Below are 25,830 nucleotides of genomic sequence, written 5' to 3'. Positions count from 1 at the left end.
AGGAGGCTGAGGCAGAGAACTGCTTGAACCTGGGAGGCAGAGGTTGCAGTGAGCCAAGATCATGCCATTGCACTCCAGCCTGGGCAACAAGAAATAAGAGCAAAACTCTGTCTTAAAAAAAAAAAAAAAAAAAAAAAAAGAGTGACAGAGAACTTCCTTCTTAGAAGACTTCTAATTAAGGTATCTAAGTTATAACAGTTGAGTAAAAAGTATTATGTTCCAATGGTCTTACTACCTGGTTCTCACTTTGGGGTCCTGCTAAATGCCTCAGAATTTGAGACATGCCGCTGAATCACAGGGTAAAAGGCTGTTCGATTTAAACCTCCTTGAAAGCAGTGTAACATAGCTGTTCTATTCAAGGATGACATGGTGCCTTTCAATTCCTCTGGCCATAAATGCTGAGACCACCTATTAGAAGACTGGATTAAGAAAGAGTCTGATATTTTTATTACTTGAAATCACAAGAATAGTGCTGTGAATGTTCCTCTTCCTTCTCCAAAGACGTAGTATGCAGAAAAAAGGTGTTATTAAGGGCTGAGGGTGGGAATCAATGTTTGCTCATTCTTTTCAAAGGCATTTTAATCACCACGAACAAACAAATGTGGCCCTCTGTCTGAAAGATTAAGTAAGGGTCATGTGGCCTCGTCAAGTAAACGTTAATAATACCAAACATCAGCTTTGTACCCTCTACTGTGTTCCATATTGGACAAAGCGAAGCCTCTTAAAAGCTATTTTTATGGAGAGAACTGAATTAGGAATGGGTTCATGCAGAAATATTTGTAATATTTAAATAAGATCCTTTGGGTAAAAAAAGTGTAATGTATAAAGGACACCTCTCTTCCCACATCATTCCATAGTTGCTAACATGACTACATACCTGATTCTGGATTTACCAAGAAACTCCCGTACACCCTCTTTAATAACTAGAAAATAAAAACAAAACAAAACCACATACGTTAATCCAAAGGCCATAATAATTTCATTATTTTTAAAGTACTGTACTTGCCAAGCTTTTTCTAAGTCAGCATTCTTCCTAACTTTCATTTGGTGGATGAGAAAGGAGAGACAGAGGGGAAGTGGGTTTAGTCACTAAACAGGCCACAAAGCTGAGATGAGAATCTTTAATCAAAGCTCATCCTTTACTTTTTTAGGACTTGACTATACCCTTAATATATTCTCTGTTCTCCTCTAGATTCCACATTGTACTTAACCATGTTTTGTTTTCAGAACAGCAAAAGGATGGCAAATGTAAGTGAGAGAACAGATTGTTAAGTCATCAACCTAAGCACAGGCTGAGCCACTAACCCAGGTGAACGAAGAGGAAAAACCAGGACTGCTGGGAACTCATCTGTTTGTCTGCTATCTTGTATGTTTTAAAATTACTCAGTGCATAACCAGCTTTTAAGGCAAACGACAGTGAATAATGAAATCTCAGCTAGTTATTAATATGGTGTCTATAGAAGGTTGTACACTCTACATGTCTTTTCCCCACCAGAACCTATGTTGTTACTTTCCAGGTTTTTGAATTAAATGAAAACAACAACAAAAAATACCCAAAAAACCAAGAACCCCTTTTATACCTTCTGCTATGGTTGGAATGTCCTTTTGAAAACTCATGTTAAAATTTATGACTTTTTTTTTTTGAGATGGGAATTTCACTCTGTTGTCCAGGCTGGAGTGCAGTGGTGCGGTTTCAGCTTATTGCAACCTCCACCTCCCAGGTTCAGGTGATTCTCCTGCCTCAGCCTCCCGAGTAACTGGGACTACAGGTGTGCATCACAATGGTTAATTTTTGTATTTTTAGTAGAGACGGGGTTTTCACCTTGTCGGCCAGGCTGGTCTCAAACTCCTGACCTCAAGTGATCCGCCCACCTTGCCCTCCCAAAATGCTGAGATTACTGGTCGTGAGTCACCATGCTCGGCCAAAATTTATGATTTTTTTTTTTTTTTTGGAGACAAGGTCTCACTCTGTATTCCAGGTGAGAGTGCAGTGATGCAATAGCTCACTGCAGTCCTGAACTTCTGGGCTCAAGTGATCCTTCTACCTTAGCCTCCCAAAGTGCTGGGATTATAGCAGTGAGCCACCATGCCTGGACACATGTTGAAATTTAACTGCCACTGTGATGTAACAGGCGATTAGGCCGTGAGGGCTCTGTCCTCCTGAATGGATAAATGTTGTTACTTACAGGGGATGTTTGTTATCACAAGAAGGGTTGTTAGAAAAAAAAAAAGTCTAGCCCTCTCTTGCCCTTCTGCCTTTTGCTATAGGATGATGGGAAAGGGCTGGTGCCATGCTCTTGGATTTCCCAGCCCCAGAACGTGAGTCAAATAATCATATTTTCTTCATTAACTATTCAGTCTGTGGTATACTGTTATAGCAACAAAAAACAGACCGAGACTCCCTATTTTTTTTCTCTGCCACTGTGACTGCTTCACCTGGTGAAAACTGCTTTCAGAATGACATGGCTTAAGAAACCAACATTTTATTTTATTTATTTATTTTTTGAGATGGAGTCTTATTGTTGCCCAGGCTGGTGTGCAGTGGCGTGATCTCGGCTCACTGCAGCCTCTGCCTCCTGGGTTCAAGCAATTCTCCTGCCTCAGCCCCTAGTAGCTTGGATTACAGGTGCCCGTCACTATGTCCAGCTAATTAATTAATTAATTATATTTATTTATTTAATTTATTTATTTATTTTGAGATGGAGTTTTGCTCTCGTTACCCAGGCTGGAGTGCAATGGTGCATCTTAGCTCACTGCAACCTCCGCCTCCTAGGTTCAAGCAATTCTTCTGCCTCAGCCTCCTGGTAGCTGGGACCACAGGCAAGTACCACCATGCCTAATTTTTGTATTTTTAGTAGAGATGGGATTTCACCATGTTGACCAGGATGGTCTCGATCTCCTGACCTTGTGATCCACCAGCCTCGGCCTCCGAAAGTGCTCGGATTACAGGCGTGAGCCACCGTGCCCGGCCCTAATTTTTGTATTTTTTAGTTGAGATTGCATTTCACCATGTCGGCCAGGCTAGTCTCAAATTCCTGACCTCAAGCAACCCACCTGTCTTGGCTTCCCAAAGTCTGGGATTATAGGTGTGAGCCACCGTGCCCGGCCTCTTTATTTATACAGAGACAGGGTCTCACTACGTTGCTCAGGCTGGGCTTGAACTCTTGGCCTCAAGCGATGCTCCTGCCTTGGCCTCCAAAAGTGCTGGGATTACAGGCATGGGCCCAACAATAATTTCTTAATATTCCATATACTTATTTAACCATTTTCCTACAGCTAGAACAAACTTTCAACCTGCAAAACTGTATTTTTTTATACAAGGGCAAAAGATAAATAATGCCAAATGTAGTTCCTATTTGGTGATTGCACAACCACTGTGAGGCATCTCTTTTACCAAAGAGGAACTGAGAGGAGGGGCTCAAGGTCACAAGAGTTTGTTGGTGACACAGAGAGACTTGACCTTCAGGTGTCTGATATACCACTTCTTTTAAAAAAGTAACATGCATATCCCAAGAATTTGAAACAGCATGCTACCTCTGAGCTACCATTCTGTGTTGCACGTACTATTGGTATTTTGAGGAAGGGGAAATCAGATGTGGGAGATACCTCAGATTTAGTTCAAATCCCTAAGATTTAGTTTAATTTCAAGCTTACAAAGTTAATATTCTGAGATAAGAGGTACCGAGAGCCAAATTTCTATCATGTTCAACTCCTTTGTTCCCTCCCCTTAGTAAAACCAGCCAACGCTTCCTTGTTACTTCACTTGCACTTTTAACCATGACTCACTTTTCAGTTTGTACCCTCTCTCCCAGTATGACACCAGGACATGGGTGGAGGCCACCTATCACTCAACACCATTACCTTCCCACTCCAGCAGCAGAGGCATTTTGCCTTTAAAAATGGCCTGTGACCAAGTAATAAGCTTCCTGTGGTTATCATGGGTTGGTCACTGTTTAACCAACCCAGGGAGCCATTTACTGTGCACTCTGCCCCAACACTATGAATGTTACTTACTCCACCCACTTGAGTGGGTGGGGTTGGTTCTTTGACCCTTGTGGTGGCTACAAGAATAACAACGTGTTCTGGAGCTCCACTGTTAGAAAAGCACAGAATGGAAAGGAGATATAAGAAATCTAGCTTGCCAGACATGGTGGGGCATGCCTGTAGTCCCAGCTAATTGGGAGGCTGAGGTGGGAGGATTGCTTGAGCCCAGGAATCCTGGGTTGTAGTGTGCTATACTAATCAGGTGTCTGCACTAAGTTTGGCATCAACACAGTGACCTCCCAGGAGCAGGGGACCACCAGGTTGCCTAAGGAGAGGTGAACTGGTCCAGGTCGGAAACAGAGCAGGTCACAACTCCTGTGCTGATCAGCAGTGGGATCACACCTGTGAATAGCCACTGCACTCCAGCCTGGGAAACATAGTGAGACCTCATCTCTAAAAATATAAACAAATAAAATTGAAAAAAGAAATCTAGCTTAACTCTTTCTTTCTAGGAGTATTATTATTGTATTTAGATTTTCTCATTTTTTTGAGATGGAGTCTCGCTATGCTGTCCAGGCTGGACTTGAACTTCTGGTCTCCAAGACCCTCCCCACTTCAACCCCCTAAGTAGCTGGCCCTACAGGTGCATGCCACTGTGCAGGCTTGCACCTAGTGAAGACTGTCTAGGGAGAATGATTACACAATTTTAAAAATGCTGTTCAAATATTTAACACTTCTTTTCGGGTAGTTATAGCTAATCCAAAGCAGGGCTACAGCTGGGTGTGGTGGCTCATGTCTATAATCCAAGCACTTTGGGAGGCCCAGGAAGGAGGATTGCTCGAGCCCAGGAGTTTGAGACCAGCCTGGGTAACATAGTGGAACCTCCTCTCTATAAAAGAACCAAAAAATGAGCCAGGTGTGGTAGCATGTGCCTGTAGTTCCAGCCACTCAGGAAGCTGAGGTGGGAGGACCACTTGAACCTGGGAGGTTGAGGGCGTAGTAGCTGTGACTGTGCCACTGCACTCCAGCCTAGATGACAGAGCAAGATCTTGTCAAAAAAACCAAATCAAACCAAAACAAAACCAACCAAACAAAAAAAACAAGAAACAACAACAACAACTGGGCGCTGAGGCTCAAGCCTGTAATCCTAGCATTTTGGGAGGCCAAGGGAGGCTGATCACCTGAGGTCAGAAGCTTGAGAGCAGCCCAGCCAACACGATGAAACCCCATCTCTACAAAAAAATACAAAAATTAGCTGGCTGTAGTGGTGTGTGCCTCTAATTCCAGCTATTCAGGAGGCTAAGGCAGGAGAACTGCTTGAACCAAGGAGGTGGAGGTTGCAGTGAGCCGCGATGGCGCCACTACAGACCAGCCTGGGCAACAGAATGAGACACACACACACACACACACACACACACACACTGAGACTCCAACACACACACATGCACACAGTGAGACTCCAACAAACACACACGCACACACAGTGAGACTCCAACACATACACACACGCACGCACGCACAGAGAGAGAAAAAAAGCTGGGCTGCTTTAACAGCCATTTGTTTTCTTTCACTCTTTATCAGGTAAAGAAGTGTCAGTCACTATCTTTTGCAAAAAAATTCTTTGTAAGCTTTTAGGGATTAGGTCTTCTTCCTGAAGCTTTTCTTTCTCCAGTAAAGTAACCTGTATTCCAAATTCTCTAAATGTTTCTTACTTCTTTGAATTTATGAGTAAATCAATTGCCTTTGAATAACTAAGGGAAGCAACCTATGGCTCTTGGTATTAAGTAAGACCAATTTTAGTTTTTATGCTAAAAAATTAATCACGCTTTTGGTCATATTCCTTTATAAACCATTTTTTATTATATAAATTTTAAATAATTCAAAAGCTACTCCTCAGAAAGAAAACAGCTATGGCTACATCTTCATTTAACAGATTAAGGAGAACCTAGTTTGTTAACAATAAGAAATTTGAAAACTGATTCAGGAACTGAGTCATATTTCCTGCTTTGAGACCCAACCACAACGTGCACACGCTGCTGTAATAGCATTTTCTTTCTTCCATAAATGGCTCGCCCCAGAGCAAATACAGTTCAACAGGAACCAAACCTGCTACTTAACTATTCAAAGAAGCCAGTGAACAAGGCAAGGCCACCAAAGTTTCATAATGTCTGGTGTCTGGACATCCCTTCTTATTTCCTCTAAGGTAGTTATAAAGAAGAAGAGATAGTTAAAGAGGGTAAGCTTTAAAGAACATTAAATTAAAAATGTCAAAAGACAGCTATTTGTGCCTAAATTTCCAGAATGAGAACCTGAGACTATAAAACTTAAGCAAGCCAGAAGTTATCTATCTGCCTTGATAAATATTACAAAAATAGAACAGAACCTAACTCTTACAACAGCTATTCTTGTACTGATCAAGGAAAAGTATTCTTTGCTGTTTTTGGAGAACTAAAGCTGTTTTTGTTTCCATTGTTTTAAAGTAAGCAAGCAAAGAGTCAAAACCTTTTCTGGGAAACACACTTAATTCATTACAGCAATCAAGTCAAGAGCCCCTAGTTAGGTGAGCATATTGCCCAGCCGGGGTGATTTAGTGCCATGAATCTTCCATGAATGGCAAGCTGCCAATAAAAGGTGAGGAAACAAGAGTCCTAAGGAAAATGATGTAGATCTTACCTCATCAGCACCATGTGCCTGAAGTTCCTTGTAGAATTTCAAAGAAATACTGACCATCACTTTTGTTTTATCTCCATTAGGATTTGAAATATGATAGAGGACCCCATCGAAATCTGTGAGGAAGGCAAATAAGATTGCTTAACAACTTGGGAGTGGGAAATAATCTCTCCAAGCACCTACCTTGCTGTAGGCCACAAGAAGACCTCTTACAAGGAGGCATATAAGTAAAATGGAATTTGTTTTACTTCCATGTAACAAATCAGCAGAAACACTGAGAAAGAAATAGTGAGTACTCATCTCTTTGCTCTTCCTTAAAATTACAAAGCTATTCCTTCCTTAATCATAGCTTGGTGCTGAAATAATTGGATTTTAAACATGTATTTAAGCAGAACGAACAGTATAATGAACTCCTATCCCCATCATAAGGCTTAAAGAATTTTTTTTTTTTTTTTGAGACAGAGTCTGACTCTGTCACCCAGGCCGGAGTGCAATGGCGTGGTCTTGGCTCACTGTAACCTTTGCCTCCTGGGTTCAAGTGATTCTCCTGCCTCAGCCTCCTGAGTAGCTTAGGACTCCAGGCACATGCTACCACGCCCAGCTAATTTTTGTATTTTTAGTAGAAACAGGGTTTTTTATGTTGGCCAGGCTGGTCTTGAACTCTTGACCTCATAATCTGACCACCTTGGCCTCCCAAAGTGTTGGGATTACGGGTGTGAGCCACCACACCCGGCCTCAACAATTATTAATACATGGCCAATTCTTGTTTCATTTAGACGCCCTCCTTCCCAATGATTTATTTCAAAGCAAATCCCAGACACAACACATAATTTCATCCATAAATACTTCAGAATATATCTTTGGAAGATACAGAAGACTATTTGTTAAAAAAAAAAAATAGCCACAATACTACTGTCATGCCTAAATTTTTAAAAACAATTTCTTAATATCAAATATTCAGTCAAGGCCAGGCACAGTGGCTCAAGCCTGTAATCTCAGCACTTTGGGAGGCCAAGGCGGGCGGATCACTAGGTCAGGAGTTCGAGACCAGCCTGGCCAATATGGTGAAACCCCATCTCTTACTAAAAATACAAAAAAACTAGCTGGTCGTGGTGGTGTGTGCCTGTAGTCCCAGCTACCTGGGAGCCTGAGGCAGAAAAATTGCTTGATTCTAGGAGGCATAGGTTGCAGTTGGCTGAGATTGTCCTACCGCATTCCAGCCTGGGCAAAAGAGGGAGACTCTGTTTCAAAAAAAAAAAAAAAAAAAAAAAAAAGGCTGGGTGTGGTGGCTCACGCCTGTAATCCCAGCACTTGCACTTTGGGAGGCCGAGGCGGGCAGATCATGAGGTCAAGAGAGAGAGACCATCCTGGCCACTCTGATGAAACCCTGTCTACTAAAAATACAAAATTAGCTGGGTGTGGTAGTGTGTGCCTGTAGTACCAGCTACCTGGGAGGCTGAGGCAGGAGAATCTCTTGAACCTGGGAGGCAGAAACTGCACCACTGCACTCCAGCCTGGAGACTGAGTGAGACTCTGTATAAAAAAAAAAGATACAAACAATATCCATACATTATGGCCAGGCGCGGTGGCTCAAGCCTGTAATCCCAGCACTTTGGGAGGCCGAAACGGGTGGATCACAAGGTCAAGAGATAGAGACCATCCTGGTCAACATGGTGAAACCCTGTCTCTACTAAAAATTCAAAATATTAGCTGGGCATGGTGGTGCGTGCCTGTAATCCCAGCTACTCAGGAGGCTGAGGCAGGAGAATTGCCTGAAGCCAGGAGGCGGAGGTTGTGGTGAGCCGAGATCGTGCCATTGCACTCCAACCTGGGTAACAAGAGTGAAACTCCGTCTCTAAAAAAAAAAAAAAAAAAAAAAAAAAATCTATACATTACATTTGGTTTATCTTTTAAGTTGCTTCTAATCTATAGGACTCTCCTCTTTTTGGGTTCTATCTTTCTGCAAGACAGATTCAGCTTATGTAATTCCTGAAACTAGGAATAGGTTCCTGAAACTAGAACTAGGTGCTGAGTGCCATCACTTTAGGGAGCTGTCGTGAGAATCAGGAAGGGATATCTGGCATTGCCAGTTAGACGGGTAAAGGGATAGTGCCTGGCCTCCAATAACAGCACTTCAGAGCTGCAAAAGTCTTCCAAGATCATCTTGTCAAGGACTCTGGTTTTAGAAAGGGTAGTTGTATAATTCCTCTGAGTTCATTCACGTAACAAGTGAATAGTACCAACACCTAATTCTTTATAGGGAATAGAAAGCAGCAACATCTCTCTGACTTGATGAACAGGTCTTTAGCTGTTCACGTTTCCCTACTACTCTAGTGCTAGACAAACTAAGACTGACAGCTACTTGAAGATAACGTAATATTTACAAATTTAAAAAAAAACACCTTGGTTTATACCACAAAATTAAATCCAAACTTCTAATCTATCAGCAGGTAAGTTTACATTGTCAGTCATCAATGGATTAAATACATGAAATGGTCATCTATTATAAAGAGCTCAAAAAGACCTGATGAGGAACAATATCCAAAATGTCAAAGCTTATTTTGGAAACTATTTTCTCTACTTTTTCTTTTTTTTTGAGACAGTCTCACTCTGTCATCCATGCTGGAGTGCAGTGGCACGATCTCGGTTCACTGCAACCTCTGCTTCCCAGGTTCAAGTGATTCTCCTGCCTCAGCCTTCTGAGTAGCTGGGATAACAGGCGCCTACCACCATGCCCGGTTAATTTTTGTATTTTTAGTAGAGACGGGGTTTTATCATGTTGGCCCGGCTGTTCTTGAACTTTTGACCTCGGGTACCCCACCTGCCTCGGCCTCCCAAAGTGCTGGGGTTACAGGCATGCACCACCACACCCGGCCTATTTCCTATTTTTCATATTGTGCCTTCTCTTAAGAAGGTTGAGATAAAGATGCTTACCTGCAAATGTTACTTCTACTGCTTCTGGTTTGTTTCTGTAAACAACAAAAAAAGGGCCCTCAGTTAAGATGACTGTATTGCTGCTTACCTTCAAGGGGAACTGGAAAAGCTCTTGAGCTTCATTTAAGATCAAACCATTCTGTATAAATTTTAGGTTACAGCCAATCAGAATAAACAATCCATTTTCTCATAAACCTGAACCTTTGTACTTGCTTTAAGTAGAAGACAAAAAAGGAAGGTCAGCTATAGCTTTTGTTTTTCACCGGCTGTTGAATCTATGCATGCTATATATCTGTTTGTATATGTACACCACAAAAAGCAATCTTTTGGTCAATGCCTCTCCCACTCCACAGCGGTATTAGGAGTAATACGTTCAGCAGGAAACTGGCTAAGTATAATGTAGAATGGTTTTAATATGCTTGAAGTGAAAGGGTAATTCCATAAACAAAACAGCAAGTTCGATTCCACTTCAAAACCCATCTGTAAGTCTTCCTACTCATCTTTCTCTCTTTCTTTACATCATCAAAGGACTTACCACTCACCTTCACAAAGCCCTCTTTAGTTCTACCCTAGTTTTGTCTTGCTTTTTAAATTCCAGCTCTGAACTTAAAATAGATAGTATAGCACAAAATAACACAACGAAAGCACCGGGGAGAATAGTCAGGACATCTGTTTTACAACTTTAGCTTTCTCATCACATTCATGTTTTGGGACAAACTAACACCCTTACACCTTTGTGTTCTCCCCTATTATCAATAAAATGGGGGAATACAAATGATCCTATTTACCTCATGGAACTCTACAGATAACACAAGAATGGACCTGAAGTCCAAAGCAGGAAACAAATGAAGACTCTATTGCCTTATCAACTAGCTACCTGTAACTCAATGATTCTACTTTGTTTTAGGGGCTAGCAAACAAGATACACACATTTTTACATTTACTTTTGTCTGACTTGCTCAAGACCTCTTAAGTATGTATCTTTTATATGATCTCTGCTCCATCACCTGTGAAAGGAACCATGACTAAGTTGCTCTCCAGGGCTGCTGGGAAATAATGGAATATATATCATGGTTTATGAATGTTAAAAAGCTGATACGGAGGCCAGACAATACCTTTCAAGGAAACTGGCTTCTATGAAGCATGCTAGCCCTGCTGAAAATCAACCTACATGAATCATACAGTTTCACCTCGCTTCTTCAAAGCCAATATGTGACGTAGGCAAAGTATATTGGGTATCTCTAAGAATTGAGGTTATCAAGAGGGTTTATGGAGAAGCAGTGAGTTCAGAATAGGAGGCAAAAACTAGATGAAAATTTAAACTGTGGCAGGGCACGGTGGCTCATGCCTGTAATACCAGCACTTTGGGAGGCCTAGAGTTGGAGACCAGCCTGACCGAGATGGTGAAATCCCATCTCCTAAAAAAAAAAAAAAAAAGAAAATTTAAACTGCTTCTGAGTCTTCATTTTGAAACTGTAGCCAAGAAACAAAGGCAATGAATGAGTCCAGTATCATTCCTCACCTCTGGAAAACAAGAGGAAAGAACAAAAATATAGAAATATTAATCATGTCCCAACTGAATGAAATATTAAGAAGATGTCCAATGGAAGGAAGCACTGAAGCATACTTTCCTAGGGAAGGCTGGCTGTGCTGAAGAGTCAGAGTTCATAAAAGCTCATATTCCATCACTTAGCAGGTTTTTTTTTTTAACTTTTAGGTTTTAATTCAGCCAAAGAAGGGCTGAGTTCCTCACTCTCCTACTTTATCAAAAGACCTGAGAAAAATCAACTATAAATAAATAACCTTTGGACTCCAAGTCATAAATGCTTTGAGTCTGAAATTTCAAATTTCTCTAGGCATAAAGTACCCTGAGCACAGATCCCTGTGGGAAAAGTTGCTACGATCGATCTTAAGTGGTCTGTAGTCTGACTTAGGAATATTTGTCAAATTACTGCCATTAATATTTTAGTTTATTATTTATGGCTACATAAAGGGCTGAAGAAGAGAGAGAAAGGCTGCTGAGGAGAGCATTAGGCCAAAGGAGACTTCATGAACTGTCTTCTGGGAGTTAGAGGGAACTCAGTGCCTTAATGAGTTCGTTGAGTGTGAGGTATACCACCTCAAGACTGCTTCTCAATTCCAAGACCTGGTATTTGTTATTTTACTTCTGTAGTTTAAAATTACAGAGACAAAGGAGTAAGAAAAGTGTTCCACTAAATAGGTCCCCCAAAATCAATAGTTTTCTTATTTACTGTTCTATTAGCTGCTAAAATTTTGGATGCTGGGGCTGAGAAAAAGCAAGTTATTTAAAATTCAGGACTTATTGGCTATGTGACCACAGGCTCCTCAAATGTCATCGAGCCTTAGGTTCCTCTTCTACAAAAAGGGGACAAAACACCTACCTCCCAGGTTGTGTGAAGACCGAGATGACGTATGTACAGTAGTCCAGTAGTCTCCCCTTATCTGTGGGGGATATGTTCCAAGACACCCAGTGGACAAATAAAACTACGGATAGTACTGAACCCTAGCAAAGAAACACCAAGGTCACTTTTTTACTTAAAGGAATCACTTTATGGCTTCTCTTTGGCATATCCAAATTGCCAGCATCATGACTCCTGTGCTTTGGAACCATTATTAAGTAAAATAAGGGTAACTCGAACACAAGCACTACAATGCTGTGACAGTCAATCGGATAACCTAGACAGCTATTAAAGTGACTAACAGAGGGTAGTGTATATACTGTAGATATGCTTGACAGAAAGATGATTCATGTTCAGGGCAGGTCAGTACAGGATTTCATTATGCTACTCAGAATGGTGCACAATTTAAAATTTACGGATTGCAGGCCAGGCATGGTGGCTCGTGCCTGTAATCCCAGCACTTTGGAAGGCCAAGGTGGGTGGATCACGAGGTCAAGAGATTGAGACCATTCTGGCCAACATGGTGAAACCCCGTCTCTACTAAAAAATACAAAAATTAGCTGGGTGTGGTGGTGCACGCCTGTAGTCCCAGCTACACAGTAGGCTGAAGCAGAATTGCTTGAACCTGGGAGGCGGAAGTTGCAATGAGCCGAGACCGCGCCGCTGTATTCCAGCCTGGTAACACAACAAGACTCTGTCTCAAAAAAAAAAAAAAAAAACACAAGAAAGGGGGAAAAAAAAAAGAAAATTTATGGATTGTTTATTTCTGGGATTTCCCATTTAATATTTCCAGACCATGGTTCACTGCAGGTAACTGAAACTACAGAGAGCAAAACCACAGATAAGAGGGGACTACGGTACAGCAAAGTTTCTCAAGCAGTGTCTCTTAAGTTACAGATATGCTAAGATAATGATCCCCATATTCCTTAGGGCAGGCAGCAGGATCTCTGAGAGGCTAGACCATTTACCCAAATGTGCCATATAAATATGATGTTCTGTGCATGTTGTACGATAAACAAGGTCAAGAATCACAGTGAAGAATGGCTGCACAGCGCTTACTTAATATACAGTAGTTACTTACTCAATGTCTACCCCCACCCCAAGAGCCCTAGTTTTCTCAATTGTATATGAGATCCACTATCTGTCACACCGGGACACTTTGAAATGAAATGAAACCATGTTAAGGCATACAGCACAGTGCCCAGTTCATAAAGAGTAATCAATAAATTAGTTCTTCTCCTAGGTTGAGTCAGAGATCAGACTGAGGCTGTAGTTGGGAGAGGTTTTGGGATTGTGGTAATTCCCTGAATCAGGAATCGGTTAGCAGTACAAGGAGAAACAGAACTATAAGCATCAGACTGCCATAACGTCTGCAATCCTAGAACAAGTCCGCTGGATAAGTCCTCAGAGTTACTGACTGGACAAACCAAGACACTAAAACATAATCAATTCATTCAGTTAAGTTTTGAGAGCTATTCTCAAATCCTTCAGAAACAATTTTCTTCTATCTTTTCTCTAAGGAAGCTTCTAGAATGTCAACAATCAGTCCAGAAGGGCTCCTGGCAACTGTATTATCTTGTCTTCTTTTCTCATTAACAACCTTGGGGTTTTTACTTCTAATGCACCCTAGGATCCAATTCCCCATTTTTTCTTTTCTTTTTTTTTTTTGAGATGGGGTCTTGCTCTGTCACCCAGGCTGGAGTGAGTGTCTTGTCTCACTGCAACCTCCACCTCCTGGGTTCAAGTGGTTTTCCTGCCTCAGCTTCCTGAGTAGTTGGGATTACAGGTGCGTGCCACCACACCTAGTTAATTTTTTCATTTTTAGTAGAGATGGGGTTTCACCATGTTGGCCAGGCTGGTCTCAAACTCCTTACCTCAAGTGATCTGCCCTCCTTGGCCTCCCGAAGTGCTGGGATTATAGGTATGAGTCAGGGTGCCTGGTCCCAATTCCCCATTTGGGCCTTTATGTCTCTCTCCTACTTATCCCTTCTTATGTCCTGAATTAGAGGAATTATTGAATTCTGCCCACTATAAAGGTTTCTGAACATTCTCCTTTAAATCTTCTATAAGGCTCCCATTATTCTTTTGAGCAAAGCCTATAAAAATAGATCATATTAGGTAAGAGGTGGTCCTATTCTCTGCTAAGCCATAACCCAAAATATGGAGAACAAAGAGACCTAAAAGCTAATTCACTCAATGTCAGAAAAATGTCAGCTCTTAAAGAAACAAGGAATCATTCTATCTGGCTTCATTCATTTCTTCAAGAAACCATTTACTGAGCTGACAATGAGGATGCTGGGGAAACAAAGACGATTAAAGTGATAGACCCAGCCCATAAGGAGTTATCAGTTGGTCCAGCATAGCTCTGGGGCTTCATACCCAAAGTGGTCCCAAGTAGGCCACAGGACAGGCAGCAGTGTGCAATTAACTACAATGACCTGTAAAAATACCAACCAGGTCTTCTTATCAAGTCAGACACTACATTCCATTTCTTCTAAATGCTTAAACAATGTCGTAATTCCAAATCACTCCAAACCAGCCTCTCTCTCTGAGGACATATGCAATATATTTGGGAATGAGAACAGAGTACCGGCAAGATTTAATTTATTCCTTTTTCAAATTTCTCTTCCCACCCTTCTCACCCACCCCAACTGGCACTGCTTGCTTACTGAGTTTCACTCCCCCTCATGGAACCACAGCTCCCCGCAATATGCGCTGGCTGTGGCAAGGAGCCAGCACACACTTAAATCCAACAGCAATTTGCATCTGACAGCATTTCCTCAATTTTGGACTCCAGACTCCAGCTAAGTTGACAGGCCTACCTTCTGAGGATGAAACGGTTTCTGGTGTATATACTAATGAATTAATTGCCTGATTACTTTTGCTTTAATTGAGGGTCTGGGTTAAGAATTACCAAATGAAAAGGCAATGTTGTTGATAACATCTGTGCATGATGTTATCTGCAGTGCTGGGCCGAGCTTTTAAGTCAGTCACATTCTCTTAGTTTGTAGGCTGCTGGGAAGACAATTTACCAATACTTATTATTTTGTGACAATATATAGACAGTTTCAATAAGCCACTTCCCAGGAGTGTGGTAGAAAAAAATTAAAAAGCAATCTGTTAGGAATGAACCTTAGGCTTTGTTGAACTGCCTCCAAATTAAAAGGTTATAATGACCAAACGTATTCTTCAACAGTTTAGATGACAGCACCACTTCACCCAGAAGAAAGTTGATACTTTTAGTAGGAGGCCACTGGTGAGAAGATCCAGCAGGATAATCTGAGAGGAATCATTAAAAAAAAAAAAAAAAAAAAAAAATCTTGTTTCCTATGATCTATGTTAGAGGATAGAAATAAATAAAAATAAAAAAATAAAAAAAAGATCAAGTTCAAAAGGAAAATTAATGCAACTATCTTCTGAAGCATATGCCACAGAACTATTTTTAAGACCATCTCATGCTTTCATTTTCAGAAGCTGGAACAGTGCTGTCTAATAGAACTTTCTGTAATAATAGAAATGTTCTATGCCTGTGCTACATAGCTACTAGCCACATGTGGCTAGTGTGGTTAGTGTGACTGAGGAACTCAATTTTATTTCACCTTAATTTTTATTTAAATTTAGCCAGCCATTTGTATGGCTATCTTATTGGACATCACAGAGATGGAAGATACTCTGTTCTCTGCAAAAGACTGCCCCAAACTATAATTTCCCGAATTAGTTTATTCTGAGAAGTGCAAAAAGCAGGGTGGAGAAGACCTCTCCTAGCAGGTTCCCACACAGCCAAGCCTTTCAAATCTCCAGGGTTTCTCCTCCAAATTACTCCCTTTCTTTAATGTCTTTCTCTGATCTCCACCCTAACACCTCTCACCCTTTAGCTCCTCCCTAACTTGGCCCCTTTTTTTCCCTGATGCTGCCTGAGCTGAGCCCTGGTAGAATCCCACAAATGTTTATGTTAATCACACTAGGCAAATTTTGATGGAAGTTCTGGAATAGGCATGCACCTTGCCTTACCTTACTGGGATGACTGATAATTTACACTTGCTTCATTCAGGCTTTTGCTGGGTGATAAATCTGTAATTCCAGGAAAGCCCTGCCTACTAAGCATGATATCATGGCTCTTTTAAAAGATTTTCAAAGTTTCAATTTTCAGCAGAATGTTTTGAGCCCACTTATTGAAGACCACATCTGAAAGGGGGAGATGGGCCAGAATAAAATCCAAAACTTATACACACACCCACACACGTGCACACACCCATGCACCCCCTATACAACTTCCCTACAATGCCTATCTTTGTAAAAAATGTCCTGAGGCCAGCCGGAGCAGCTCACATCTGTAATTCCTGCACTTTGAGAAGCTGAGGCAGGCAGGTCACTTGAGGCCAGGAGTTTGAGACCAGACTGGCTAACATGGTGAAAACCCATCTCTACTAAAAATAAAAAAATTAGCAGGTGTAGTGGCACGTGCTTGTAATCCCAGCTACTTGGGAGGCTGGGACATGAGAATCACTTGAACCTGGGAGGGGAAGGTTGCAGTGAGCAGAGATCATGTCACTGCACTCCAGTTAGTGAGACTGTCTCAAAAAAAAAAAAAAAAAAAAAAAAAAATCCTGGAAGTTCTAACTTATGTTTTCCAGACTTGAGGGCCTATTTTGATCCCTCTGAAATGGTTAGCTACTCTTTTAAAGAATAATTTCCTAAAAGAAAGAGGTGAAATTCCGAATAATGGGGCACATTTTGGAATCACGAGTCATAAATACACAAATAGACAAGAATGTACTCCTATGTTAAATGACATGCCTCTACTTGAAAATACATAGCCATTTATCTTGTAGATCAGCTTAGGACCGCCCAGGCTTCATTCTTTGCTAGTCTGGACCTGAGAATGCATTAAGATCAGTTGTGAAAATGCAGAAGTTAATTCAACTTCCTCCTAAATGCTACACTGCTCAGAAAAAAGTATACAGCAATCATCCAAAATAAGACTCTGGGCTGATTCATTTGAATATTTAAAATGCAAAGACACTGGTAAGAGAGGCTAAGACAAGAAAGAAGCAAATCGGCCTAAAATATAAACAACAGCAGCCCCTGGCAGGGAACAGTACTGCTCACTACACATATTAACTTCAAGAAAGTAGTGCTTTGTTTTACAGATAAAATCCATAGCCTTAGAAAGGAGACAGGACATACTATACATTCAGTTTAAATGGTAGCTAATAATTTTTAATGCCTCCAAGCCACAAATACATTATGGCCACTTAAAAATTCCCCTCCACTGATCTCCCATCTGTGGCTCTCCAAACACTTTCCTATTACTAGTTCACCAGAAACAGTTTGCATTTATTTCGTCAACTGTGAAACCAAGATGTGAAGCCCCACGCTCCTAGAAAGGGAAATGAGGCAAAGGGACTGGCCACAGGCCACCAAAAATTAGAACCTAAAACCCTGAGCTCATGTTTTAAATACTATATTAGAAAAGCAAAACAGCTTTGGAGGAGGAGGTTGTCTTCTACTGATGCCTGTGTTTGGCAGAGAAGGCTGCCTGGGAAATATATCCTAAGCCCACCTTTTAAAAAGTCCAACCCTAAAGAAAGCTTATCTAAGCACTACAGATTCTGGAGGCTTTGAAGTGTGTCACTGGGCCAGGGTTACCACAGAAGAAATCACAGACCAGGGTCTTGATATAAGAATTTACAAGATAACCAGATAAAGACTAGTGGATGAGGAGAGAGCGTTAGAACCTCAGAGGAGAGATAAGGAAGGGGTGCGGACCGACAGACAACTGGCTTTGCTTGAAAAATATGTAACAAAATGGCCCAGTGTCTCTCACAGAAGGATTCGGGGAAGGGAAACCAGAGATCGCTTTTTCCGGCTCTGAGACTCTGTCGGCTTTCAGTCTTCTCTTCTGCTCCTTTTAGAGGAGATGGGGGTGGGGAACGAGAATGCTGGTGGCGATGTGGGCCTGCATCTCCTTCCCTCCTTCAGTCCTGGGAATTCCTAAAAACTCCTTCCAACCCAATTTCAAACAGGCGCTCTCTGGGTTCTGAACAATGCCGGGGAATTTCACACAGGGAAGGGGTCTTCTTCTCTCCCGAGCGGGCAGGGGGCTCCTCCAGCGAGAGTTCCGGCCCCAGCTGCCCCCACGTCCCACAGGTCTCCTGCCCTTTGGCTCGCACAGTCCTCAAGACTCGCCGCTTCCGCATCCCTCCTCTGAGCCTCTCCCCACGCATCTCTACCCCTCGCCCCGCCGCGCCCAATCGCCTCCCACGTCTACCCCGCCGGGGCAGCCCCTACACCCTGCCAGGCACCCCATTTCTCTCCTCCAGGTCTGGGGGACCGGACGACACTAGGGAATAGTTGGGGTCAACTCTGCCTCCCCCGCCACCCCCAGCCCCAGGCGCGCGCTCACCCGGCGGCCGCGTTCTCGAACTTGAGAGCGAGCGTCTCCTCGATGATGCGGTTGTTCACCTCCAGCAGGATCATGGCGGCGGCTGCCCCGAGCAGGGGAAGGAGAAATAAGGGCCGGTGAGGGTGGGTAAGGGAGTGAAGGACAGAGAGCGGCCCTGCTGCCCCCTGAGGAGGGGGGCTGGGTGGGGTAGGAGGTTAGGGGAGAAGGGGAGAGGGACCGGGGTGGAGGGAAGGGTAAGACGCACGCGCTGGCCCACGCACACAGACTGTGGAGACAGGCACCCACCCAACCGACCTGGCCCCCGAAGCCTGAACCCGCCTGCCGAGCCGCCGCCGCCGCCACTGCCGCTTCACGGACAAGCCCGGTCCCCGCCCAGCCCCCGGCTCTAGCCGGCCACTTCCGCTCTCACACCCACTTCCGCTCGCCGCCCGGAGGCGCGATCCCGCGGCGCCATTTCCGCTTCAACCCCTTGTGCACGCGAGCGCAGGCGCGCCGGAGGAAACGGAGGATGCGCTTGCGCAAGTGTGATGCCACCGCCCCACCTCTACTTTCCCACAGACCCCCTTACATCCGCGGTCTGCCAGTGCGTCCCCCGCGAAGCTGACGTTCCCCGAGGCTTGCCTGATTGTTTAGCTTTTCCTTCCTGCCTGTCCCAGAGATCCAACTCCGTTCTTCCGGTCTTGTCATTTCAGAGACCTCGCAAGAAGCTCGCCCTTGTCGTCTCCCAACGGGCTTCTTTGCTCCTAGCTTGTTTCCTGTGGGTGCACCCTTTTCAATTCAGGCTAATAGCTGTCCAGCGACACCATCACTCATTCATTTCTCTAACAAATATTTCATGGGCTCTTGCTCTGCAGTGGGGATGTGGTGGCGAATGAAATAGACGATGTCCTGCCCTCATGAACTTAGAGTCTGGTAGAGGAAACAGACAATAAACACATTCTCAATTGTTTAAGGAGGCCGAGAGGATAGGGAGAGGCTCAGAGGAGGGATACGGAAGCAGCAAGTGGTCAGACCTGTGCGTGCACAGGGCAGGAGGAGACCTGTGGGACGTGGGGGCAGTTGGGGACGGAACTCTGCGCAGAGGAGCCTCCTTGCCCGCTGGGGCGAGAGGGGAACCTTTCCCTGTGTGAAATTCCCCGTGTTGTTAAAAGGGCAATGAGGGAAAGGAATGAGAGGTCACCTGGGTGTATAGGCAACTTAGGCCCCCCTGAGTTCCTGCCATGCCTCCAATTCTATATGCCTGGGGAACTGCGTCCAGGTGTCCAGAACATAATTTTTTTCCTGCCTTTTAAACCTATACCTTCCAGTACCTCTGGCAGAAACATAACCCTCTTTGTTACCTGCGTGTGGAAACTTAACTCATCTTTGTGTTACATCTGCACCTTCTGCCTTTATGCCTTGTTTTGTTTTCCCTCCTCCGGGAAGAATATAACAAACTTAGCTGAGTCTCTTCTACATACGAAGAAATAATTTATTTTCTGCTATGTGTTTGGGGTGGGGATAAAAATAACAAGAAACTAGCTCCTATCATTAAGGCACAGATAGCCCTTTGAGACATTCCTTAACGGGCTATGGATAAGCTTCGGGATATTGCTGATCCCCCCAAATTATATGCTAACCTATTTTTTTTTTTTTTAATTTGAGACAGTGTCTCACTCTGTCACTCAGGCTGGAGTGGTATCGCTATCTCGGTTCACTGTAACCTCTGCCTCCCAGGCTCAGGTGATCTCCCACTTCAGCCTCCCGAAGAGCTGGGACTGCAGATGCACGCCACCATGCTGGGCTAATTTTTATATTTTTTGTAGAGACGAGGTTTGGCTATATGGGGCAGGCTGGTTTCAAACTCCTGGATTCAAGTGATCCGCCTGCCTCAGCCTCCCAAAATGATGGGATTACAGGCGTGAGCCACGGTGCCCGACCAATATGCTAATTTTTTAACATTAATATCTCAACTAAAATAATGTTTATAAATTGTTTAAAATATGTATGCTTATAATACTAAAAGACTTGTAAAGAAAAAAGGAATTCCCTGTCCTACTCTTTGGAGGCAATATGCTCAACTCCACAAATTCATCCTGATACTTACCTTCATATTTCTTTCCTTTTTTTTTTTTTTTTTTTGAGGTAGGGTTTCACTTTGTTACTCAGGTTGGAGTAATGGCATGCTCTTGGCTCACTGCAGCTCCAATCTTCCTGGGCCCAAGTGATCCTTCCACCTCAGACTCCAAGTTGCTGGGACTACAGGTGCCCTCCAATATGCCCGGTTAATTTTTGTATTTTTAGTAGAGACGGCCTTTCACCATGTCGCCCAGGCTGGCCTCGAACTCCTGAACTCAAGCGATCTGCCCTTGGCATCCCAAAAGTGCTGGGATTAGATGTGTGAGCCACCATGCCCAGCCTATCTTCATATTTCTAAGTAAATGTTTAGGTGGGAGAAGGGTCGGGAGAGAAAAAGAAAAATATAAAAATTTATAAAATTTATAAGTAAATGTTTATACGATTATTTCCTGGTTTGTTAATTGTTAGCATTATGAGTTCACTTCCTGACACAGTAGATAAGAGCTTGACTCTATCACTTCTGCTGCCCACCATATAGTTGTGTAACAATTTTTGGTTAAACCAATGATATGCACCCAACTGTATTAAAATTATTATGTATGCAAATATTATTTACTGATGAGCCAAGAAATGCACTACAATCATGACTTCTAGTTTGTATGGCCCTTCATTTTTCTTAGGGTTAATTATTGCTTTTCTCTCATTTGTCTGGTTTTCTAAACACAGTATTTACAGTTGGCTTTTCCCCTCAAATGCTCTAAGACTCTATCAAAAAGTCTAGCAATAATATTTTCCGTATAGTCAATATGTAAGTTTTCTTTGGAGCTTTGGTCCCAGAGCCTTCCTTCCTCTTGTTTCAGTCTGGACTGGCTGCTCACTAGACTTGCTGTCATTCTGGAATTTTCCTTCATTGCTGTTCTGGGCTGGTTTTCCCCATTTCCTAGATCCCATGTCTTCCTCTTTCTTGGTTTACTTCCTTGTTTTGCTAAAGCATCTCCTTTAGTAGCTTCCTGAGAAAAGGAGCTGGGGGATACATGTTGTTAAAATCTTCGCATATTTGTAAATGTCTTACTTCTGTTTAACACTTGATCTGTTGTTGGGCTAGATATTTAAGTTTGAAAATAATTTTCCCTTATTATTTTGGAGGTATACTACATTTTCTTATACCTTCTAGGGTTGCAATTAAAAAAATTCCGATTTATATTTCTGATCCTTTCTGATCCATCTCCCCCATCTGCGGAGGAGGCCTTAGGATTTTCTCTCTTTAACCTGTTGGTTAGAAATTTTATAATGATGTGCTTTATTGTACCACTTTCTTTTCTTTTTTCTTTTTTTTGAGATGGAGTCTTGCTCTGTTACCCAAGCTGGAGTGCAATGGCACGATCTTGGTTCACAGCAACCTCTGCCTCCTGGGTTCAAGCAATTCTCCTTCCTCAGCCTCCTGAATGGCTGGGACTACGGGTGCATGCCACCATGCCAGGCTAATAATTTTTGTATTTTTAGGAGAGATGGGATTTCACTATGTTGCCAGGCTGTTTTTGTACTGCTAACCTCGTGATCTGCCTGCCTTGGCCTCCCCAAGTGCTGGAATTACAGGCATGAGCCACCTGTACCACTTTCTCAATTTGTTGTACTGAGCACTGATTCAAAGTAGAAATTCATAGAGCTGAGCATGGTGGCCCGTGCCTGTAATCCTAATACTTTGGGAGGGTGTGCAGGGAGGATTGCTTGAGTCCAGGAGTTTTAGGCTACAGTGAGCTAGGATCACGCCACTGCACTCCAGTCTTTATGACAGATAATTTGTCTTAAAGAAAAAACACAAAAAACAAAATGCTCTTTTCATCTTGCAAAACTGAACTCTCAACCAACCCACTGTTTGTTTTTTACTGTGGGGTGTCTCCTTGCATTATCTTCAACCATTTCAATTTTTTTTTTGAGATGGGGTCTTGCTCTGTTGCCCAGGCTAGAGTGCAGTTGGCAGTCTTAGCTCATTGGCTCAAGCGAACCTCCCACCTCAGCCTTCCAAGTAGCTGGGACCACAGACTTGTGCCACCACATCTGGCTAATTTTTTGATTTTTGTAGAGGTGAGGTCTCCCTATGTTGTACAAGGCTGAAGTTTCAGTTTTCTTATTTTTAATTCCCAAGAACTTTTTTCCTGCTGAGTGTCTCTTTTCCGTGTTATTTTATCCTGGTTTTATGGACAGGCATAACTTTTCCTATCTGTGAGGATATTATAACAGTAAATTTGTTTTCAGTTTTTCTTTTCCTCTCTGCTTTGTCTCTGTTTCCTTGGGTCCTTTTTAATGCTAATTTTTTGGCAACCCTTATGTTAATGGCCATCTGAAACTTCGGTCTTCTTTAGCAATCTATTCATCTTTAAGAATGAGACACTGAAAAGCCGAGTGGAGACTCTTAAGTGTTTGGGCAAGATGAGTTGACTGGCTCCTTGCTACTCAAAAAGGACCAGCAGCATTGACATCATCTGGGAGCTCACTGGAAATGGAGAACCTCAGCCTACAGAACCTCAGCCTAAATCTGTAATCAACAGATTTAGAATCTGCATTTTAACAAGATCACTAGGTGATTCAAGTGCATATTATGTTTTGAGAAGCACTAGATTCACCACAAGTTGCGCAGATGATGTGCCAGACATCGAATGTCAATATTAGGAGGTCGTCTCTTCAGGGAAGAATCCTCCAGTTGTGTTTGGAAAGTGGTTGTTCTTAAGGAGCCAGAAATTTGCTGCTTTCAGTCTTGAAGATAGAGGCTAGAGGTCATTCTGGGGTTTTGTGGCTGTGTGGCTATTCTCCAGTTCGTCCTCCAGATTCACTCTTCATTCTTTTTCACCCCTCCATCAGCTGGACTCCCTTATGCCTGGGTGTTTGGTTAGCAAATAAGGAGCCCAGAAGCAGGAAGGGGAACAGAAATAGCACTAGTAGGAGGAGGCAAGAGAGTAATATCAGGCTATTTAATCTTGGCTTTCCTTCATCTTTTGAGGTTGCCTCATGCTGGCTGTGTCCATCAACCTAATGTTACTGCTCCTCTCACAGTGGCCACCTCAGCACAACTCTTTCCTTCCTTCCTGGTCCTGATCCCTCTCCTCAACCCTTTGGGCTTAGGGATAGTATTAGCTCGGCTACTGTTAGTCCTGAGTTGCTGCATTGTCTCTTGTGGTTCCCCTGCATCCACAGTTTTGTAAATACTCCTTCTTAAATACATTCTCCTCAAATTGTCCTATCTTGAGGGTGCCATCTGTTTCCTATGGGATAAAACCTAACATGGTGGGGTTGGGGAAGAGTGATGTCATAGAAGATGACAAGGTAGAATTGATCCCTTCACTGAAACAACTATTGGACTTGCAAGAATTGTCACAATCAACTATTTGGAGCTCTAGATTCTAGTGGAGCACTTGCAGCATTGAAGGGAGTACTTGATGAGGAAAGAGGCTGGTGAGTTTTGGTGAATTCTTCACAGCAGCCAGTTGTGGAGATGGCAGTCTGTATCCCTGATGTGCTTGCTGATGTGAGGGTGGGCCATATGGACCTTGTCCTCCAAAAATCAGGCTTGTGTGTTTTGATATGCCTTATAGTTTGCTAAGGGGCGATTGCAGAGGTTGGCCTTTATTTCAGCCTCCATGGGCTGAGCTGAAGTGGTTTCCTCCTTGGTGGAGGGGATTAAAGAAAGGTTTTTTGTTTGTTGGTTTGTTTGTCTGTTTTTTTTTTAGGTGAGGACTTGGCTGGGTGAGGTGGCTCGCACTTGTAATCCCCCAGCACTTTGGGAGGCTGAGGCAGGCAGATCGCTTGATGTCAGGAGTTTGAGCCAGCCTGGTCAACATGGTGAAACCCAATCTCTGCTAAAAATAAAAAAAATTATCCAGGGTTGCTTATGTGCTTGTAATTCCAGCTACTCGGGACGCTGAGGCTAGGGGAATTGCTTGAACCTGGAAGGCGGAGAGTGCAGTGAGCCAAGATTGTGCCACTGCACTCCAGCCTGGGTGACAAAATGAGACTCCATAAAAAAAAAAAAAAGAGGTCTTGCTATGCTGCTCAGGCTAGACTCAAACGCCTAGGCTCAATCAATCCTCCTGTCTCAGCCTCCTGAGTAATGGAGGGGATTTCAAGAGACAAAACAGCCCTTTTCTTTCCTTTCTGGATCTAGGCATTTAAGGAAAGCTCTGTCAGGTCACTGACTGACTGACTGCAGAAGTAATAAAACAGTCTTCAGTGACTACACATGCCAAGGAATACAGTCTTACCAACGTAGTTAGAAAAGGCACCAAATAAACAGATGACTGTAGCTTTCTTCAAGCAACAATAATCCCTGAAACCGGGGCAGAAGGAGGAAATCTAATTTCAAGAGTTACGATTTTAACATTCAAAATTTACAGTTCTCATCACAAAATTATAAAGCATGCAACATAAAATGAAAGTATGGCTCATTCATAGTAAAAGGAATATAGAAAGAAAATTGACAGAAACTATCCCTGAAGAGCCCAGATGTTGGACTTATATAAAAAGATTTAACTGTCATTTTATGCTCAAGGAAAAAAGAGCTGATGGAAACTATGAAGAATAGTTAAGGAAGATCAGAAGCATGATGGATATACACAAATAGACTATCAGAAAGAGACAGAAATAATAAAAAGGAACCAAATAAAAATTTGGGGGCTGAGAAGTACAATAGCTGAAGTACAAAATTACTTGAGGGGCTCAACAGCACGTTTGAGCAGGCAGAAGAAAGAATCAGTGAACCGGAAGACAGGGCAGTTATAATTACCCAGTTTGAGAAACAACAACAACAAAAAAATTGAACAGAGTTGTTGAACATGTGGGACACAAATTAAGCATATCAAAACACATTTTGGGAGTTACAGAAACAGATGGGAGAGAGAGAGAAAGAAGAAGGAAATTTTTTTTTGAGACGGAGTTTCCCTGTTGTTAGCCAGACTGGAGTGCAACAGACGATCTCGGCTCACCGCAACCTCCACCTTCTGGGTTCAAGCAATTCTCCTGCCTCAGCCTCCCGAGTAGCTGGGACTACAGGTGCGCACCACCATGCCCAGCTAATTTTTGTATTTTTAGTAGAGACGGGGTTTCACCTTGTTGACCAGGATGGTCTCGATCTCTTGACCTCGTGATCCTCCCGCCTCAGCCTCTAAAAGGGCTGGGATTATAGGCGTGAGCCACCACGCCCAGCGGAAAAATATTTTAAAAAGTAATAAAGTTCCTAGATGTGGTGAAGGATGTGAATTAACACATCTAATAGGCTTGATAAACTTAAAGCAGAATAAATTCAGAGATTCACACTGAGACACATTATAATCAAACTGTTGAAAGTCAAAAATGAAGAGAAAATCT

General features: G+C 42.8%; 1 protein-coding gene and 1 long non-coding RNA gene across 7 annotated transcripts in view; one reads left to right on the top strand and one right to left on the bottom strand.

The window, feature by feature from the left end:
- Positions 1-18,889, bottom strand: part of ARPC2 (actin related protein 2/3 complex subunit 2) — a 36,010-nt gene extending 17,121 nt beyond the window's left edge. The window contains exons 1-6 of one of the 6 annotated variants that reach the window (XM_078328482.1): positions 18,830-18,889; positions 18,415-18,496; positions 11,991-12,112; positions 9,589-9,623; positions 6,658-6,770; positions 878-923 (exon numbers count right to left, since the gene is read on the bottom strand). In XM_078328482.1, coding sequence (XP_078184608.1) covers positions 878-923; positions 6,658-6,714 — 103 coding nt within the window. In that variant the 5' untranslated portion in view covers positions 6,715-6,770; positions 9,589-9,623; positions 11,991-12,112; positions 18,415-18,496; positions 18,830-18,889. Of the gene's footprint in view, positions 1-877; positions 924-6,657; positions 6,771-9,588; positions 9,624-11,990; positions 12,113-18,414; positions 18,497-18,708; positions 18,772-18,829 lie in introns of those variants that run through there. The other 5 variants (XM_017973712.4, XM_035305667.2, XM_003733239.4 and 2 more) reach the window with 5 other exon arrangements.
- Positions 18,890-23,865: 4,976 nt separating this feature from the next.
- Positions 23,866-25,830, top strand: part of LOC118154669 (uncharacterized) — a 28,304-nt gene continuing 26,339 nt past the window's right edge. Inside the window, exon 1 of the long non-coding RNA XR_008482283.2 lies at positions 23,866-23,922. This is a non-coding gene — a long non-coding RNA (uncharacterized LOC118154669). The remainder of the gene's footprint in view (positions 23,923-25,830) is intronic.

Source organism: Callithrix jacchus, chromosome 6, assembly GCF_049354715.1.
Source record: "Callithrix jacchus isolate 240 chromosome 6, calJac240_pri, whole genome shotgun sequence".
Classification (NCBI taxonomy): domain Eukaryota; kingdom Metazoa; phylum Chordata; class Mammalia; order Primates; family Cebidae; genus Callithrix; species Callithrix jacchus.
This window is presented reverse-complemented; position numbering and strand designations above follow the sequence as displayed.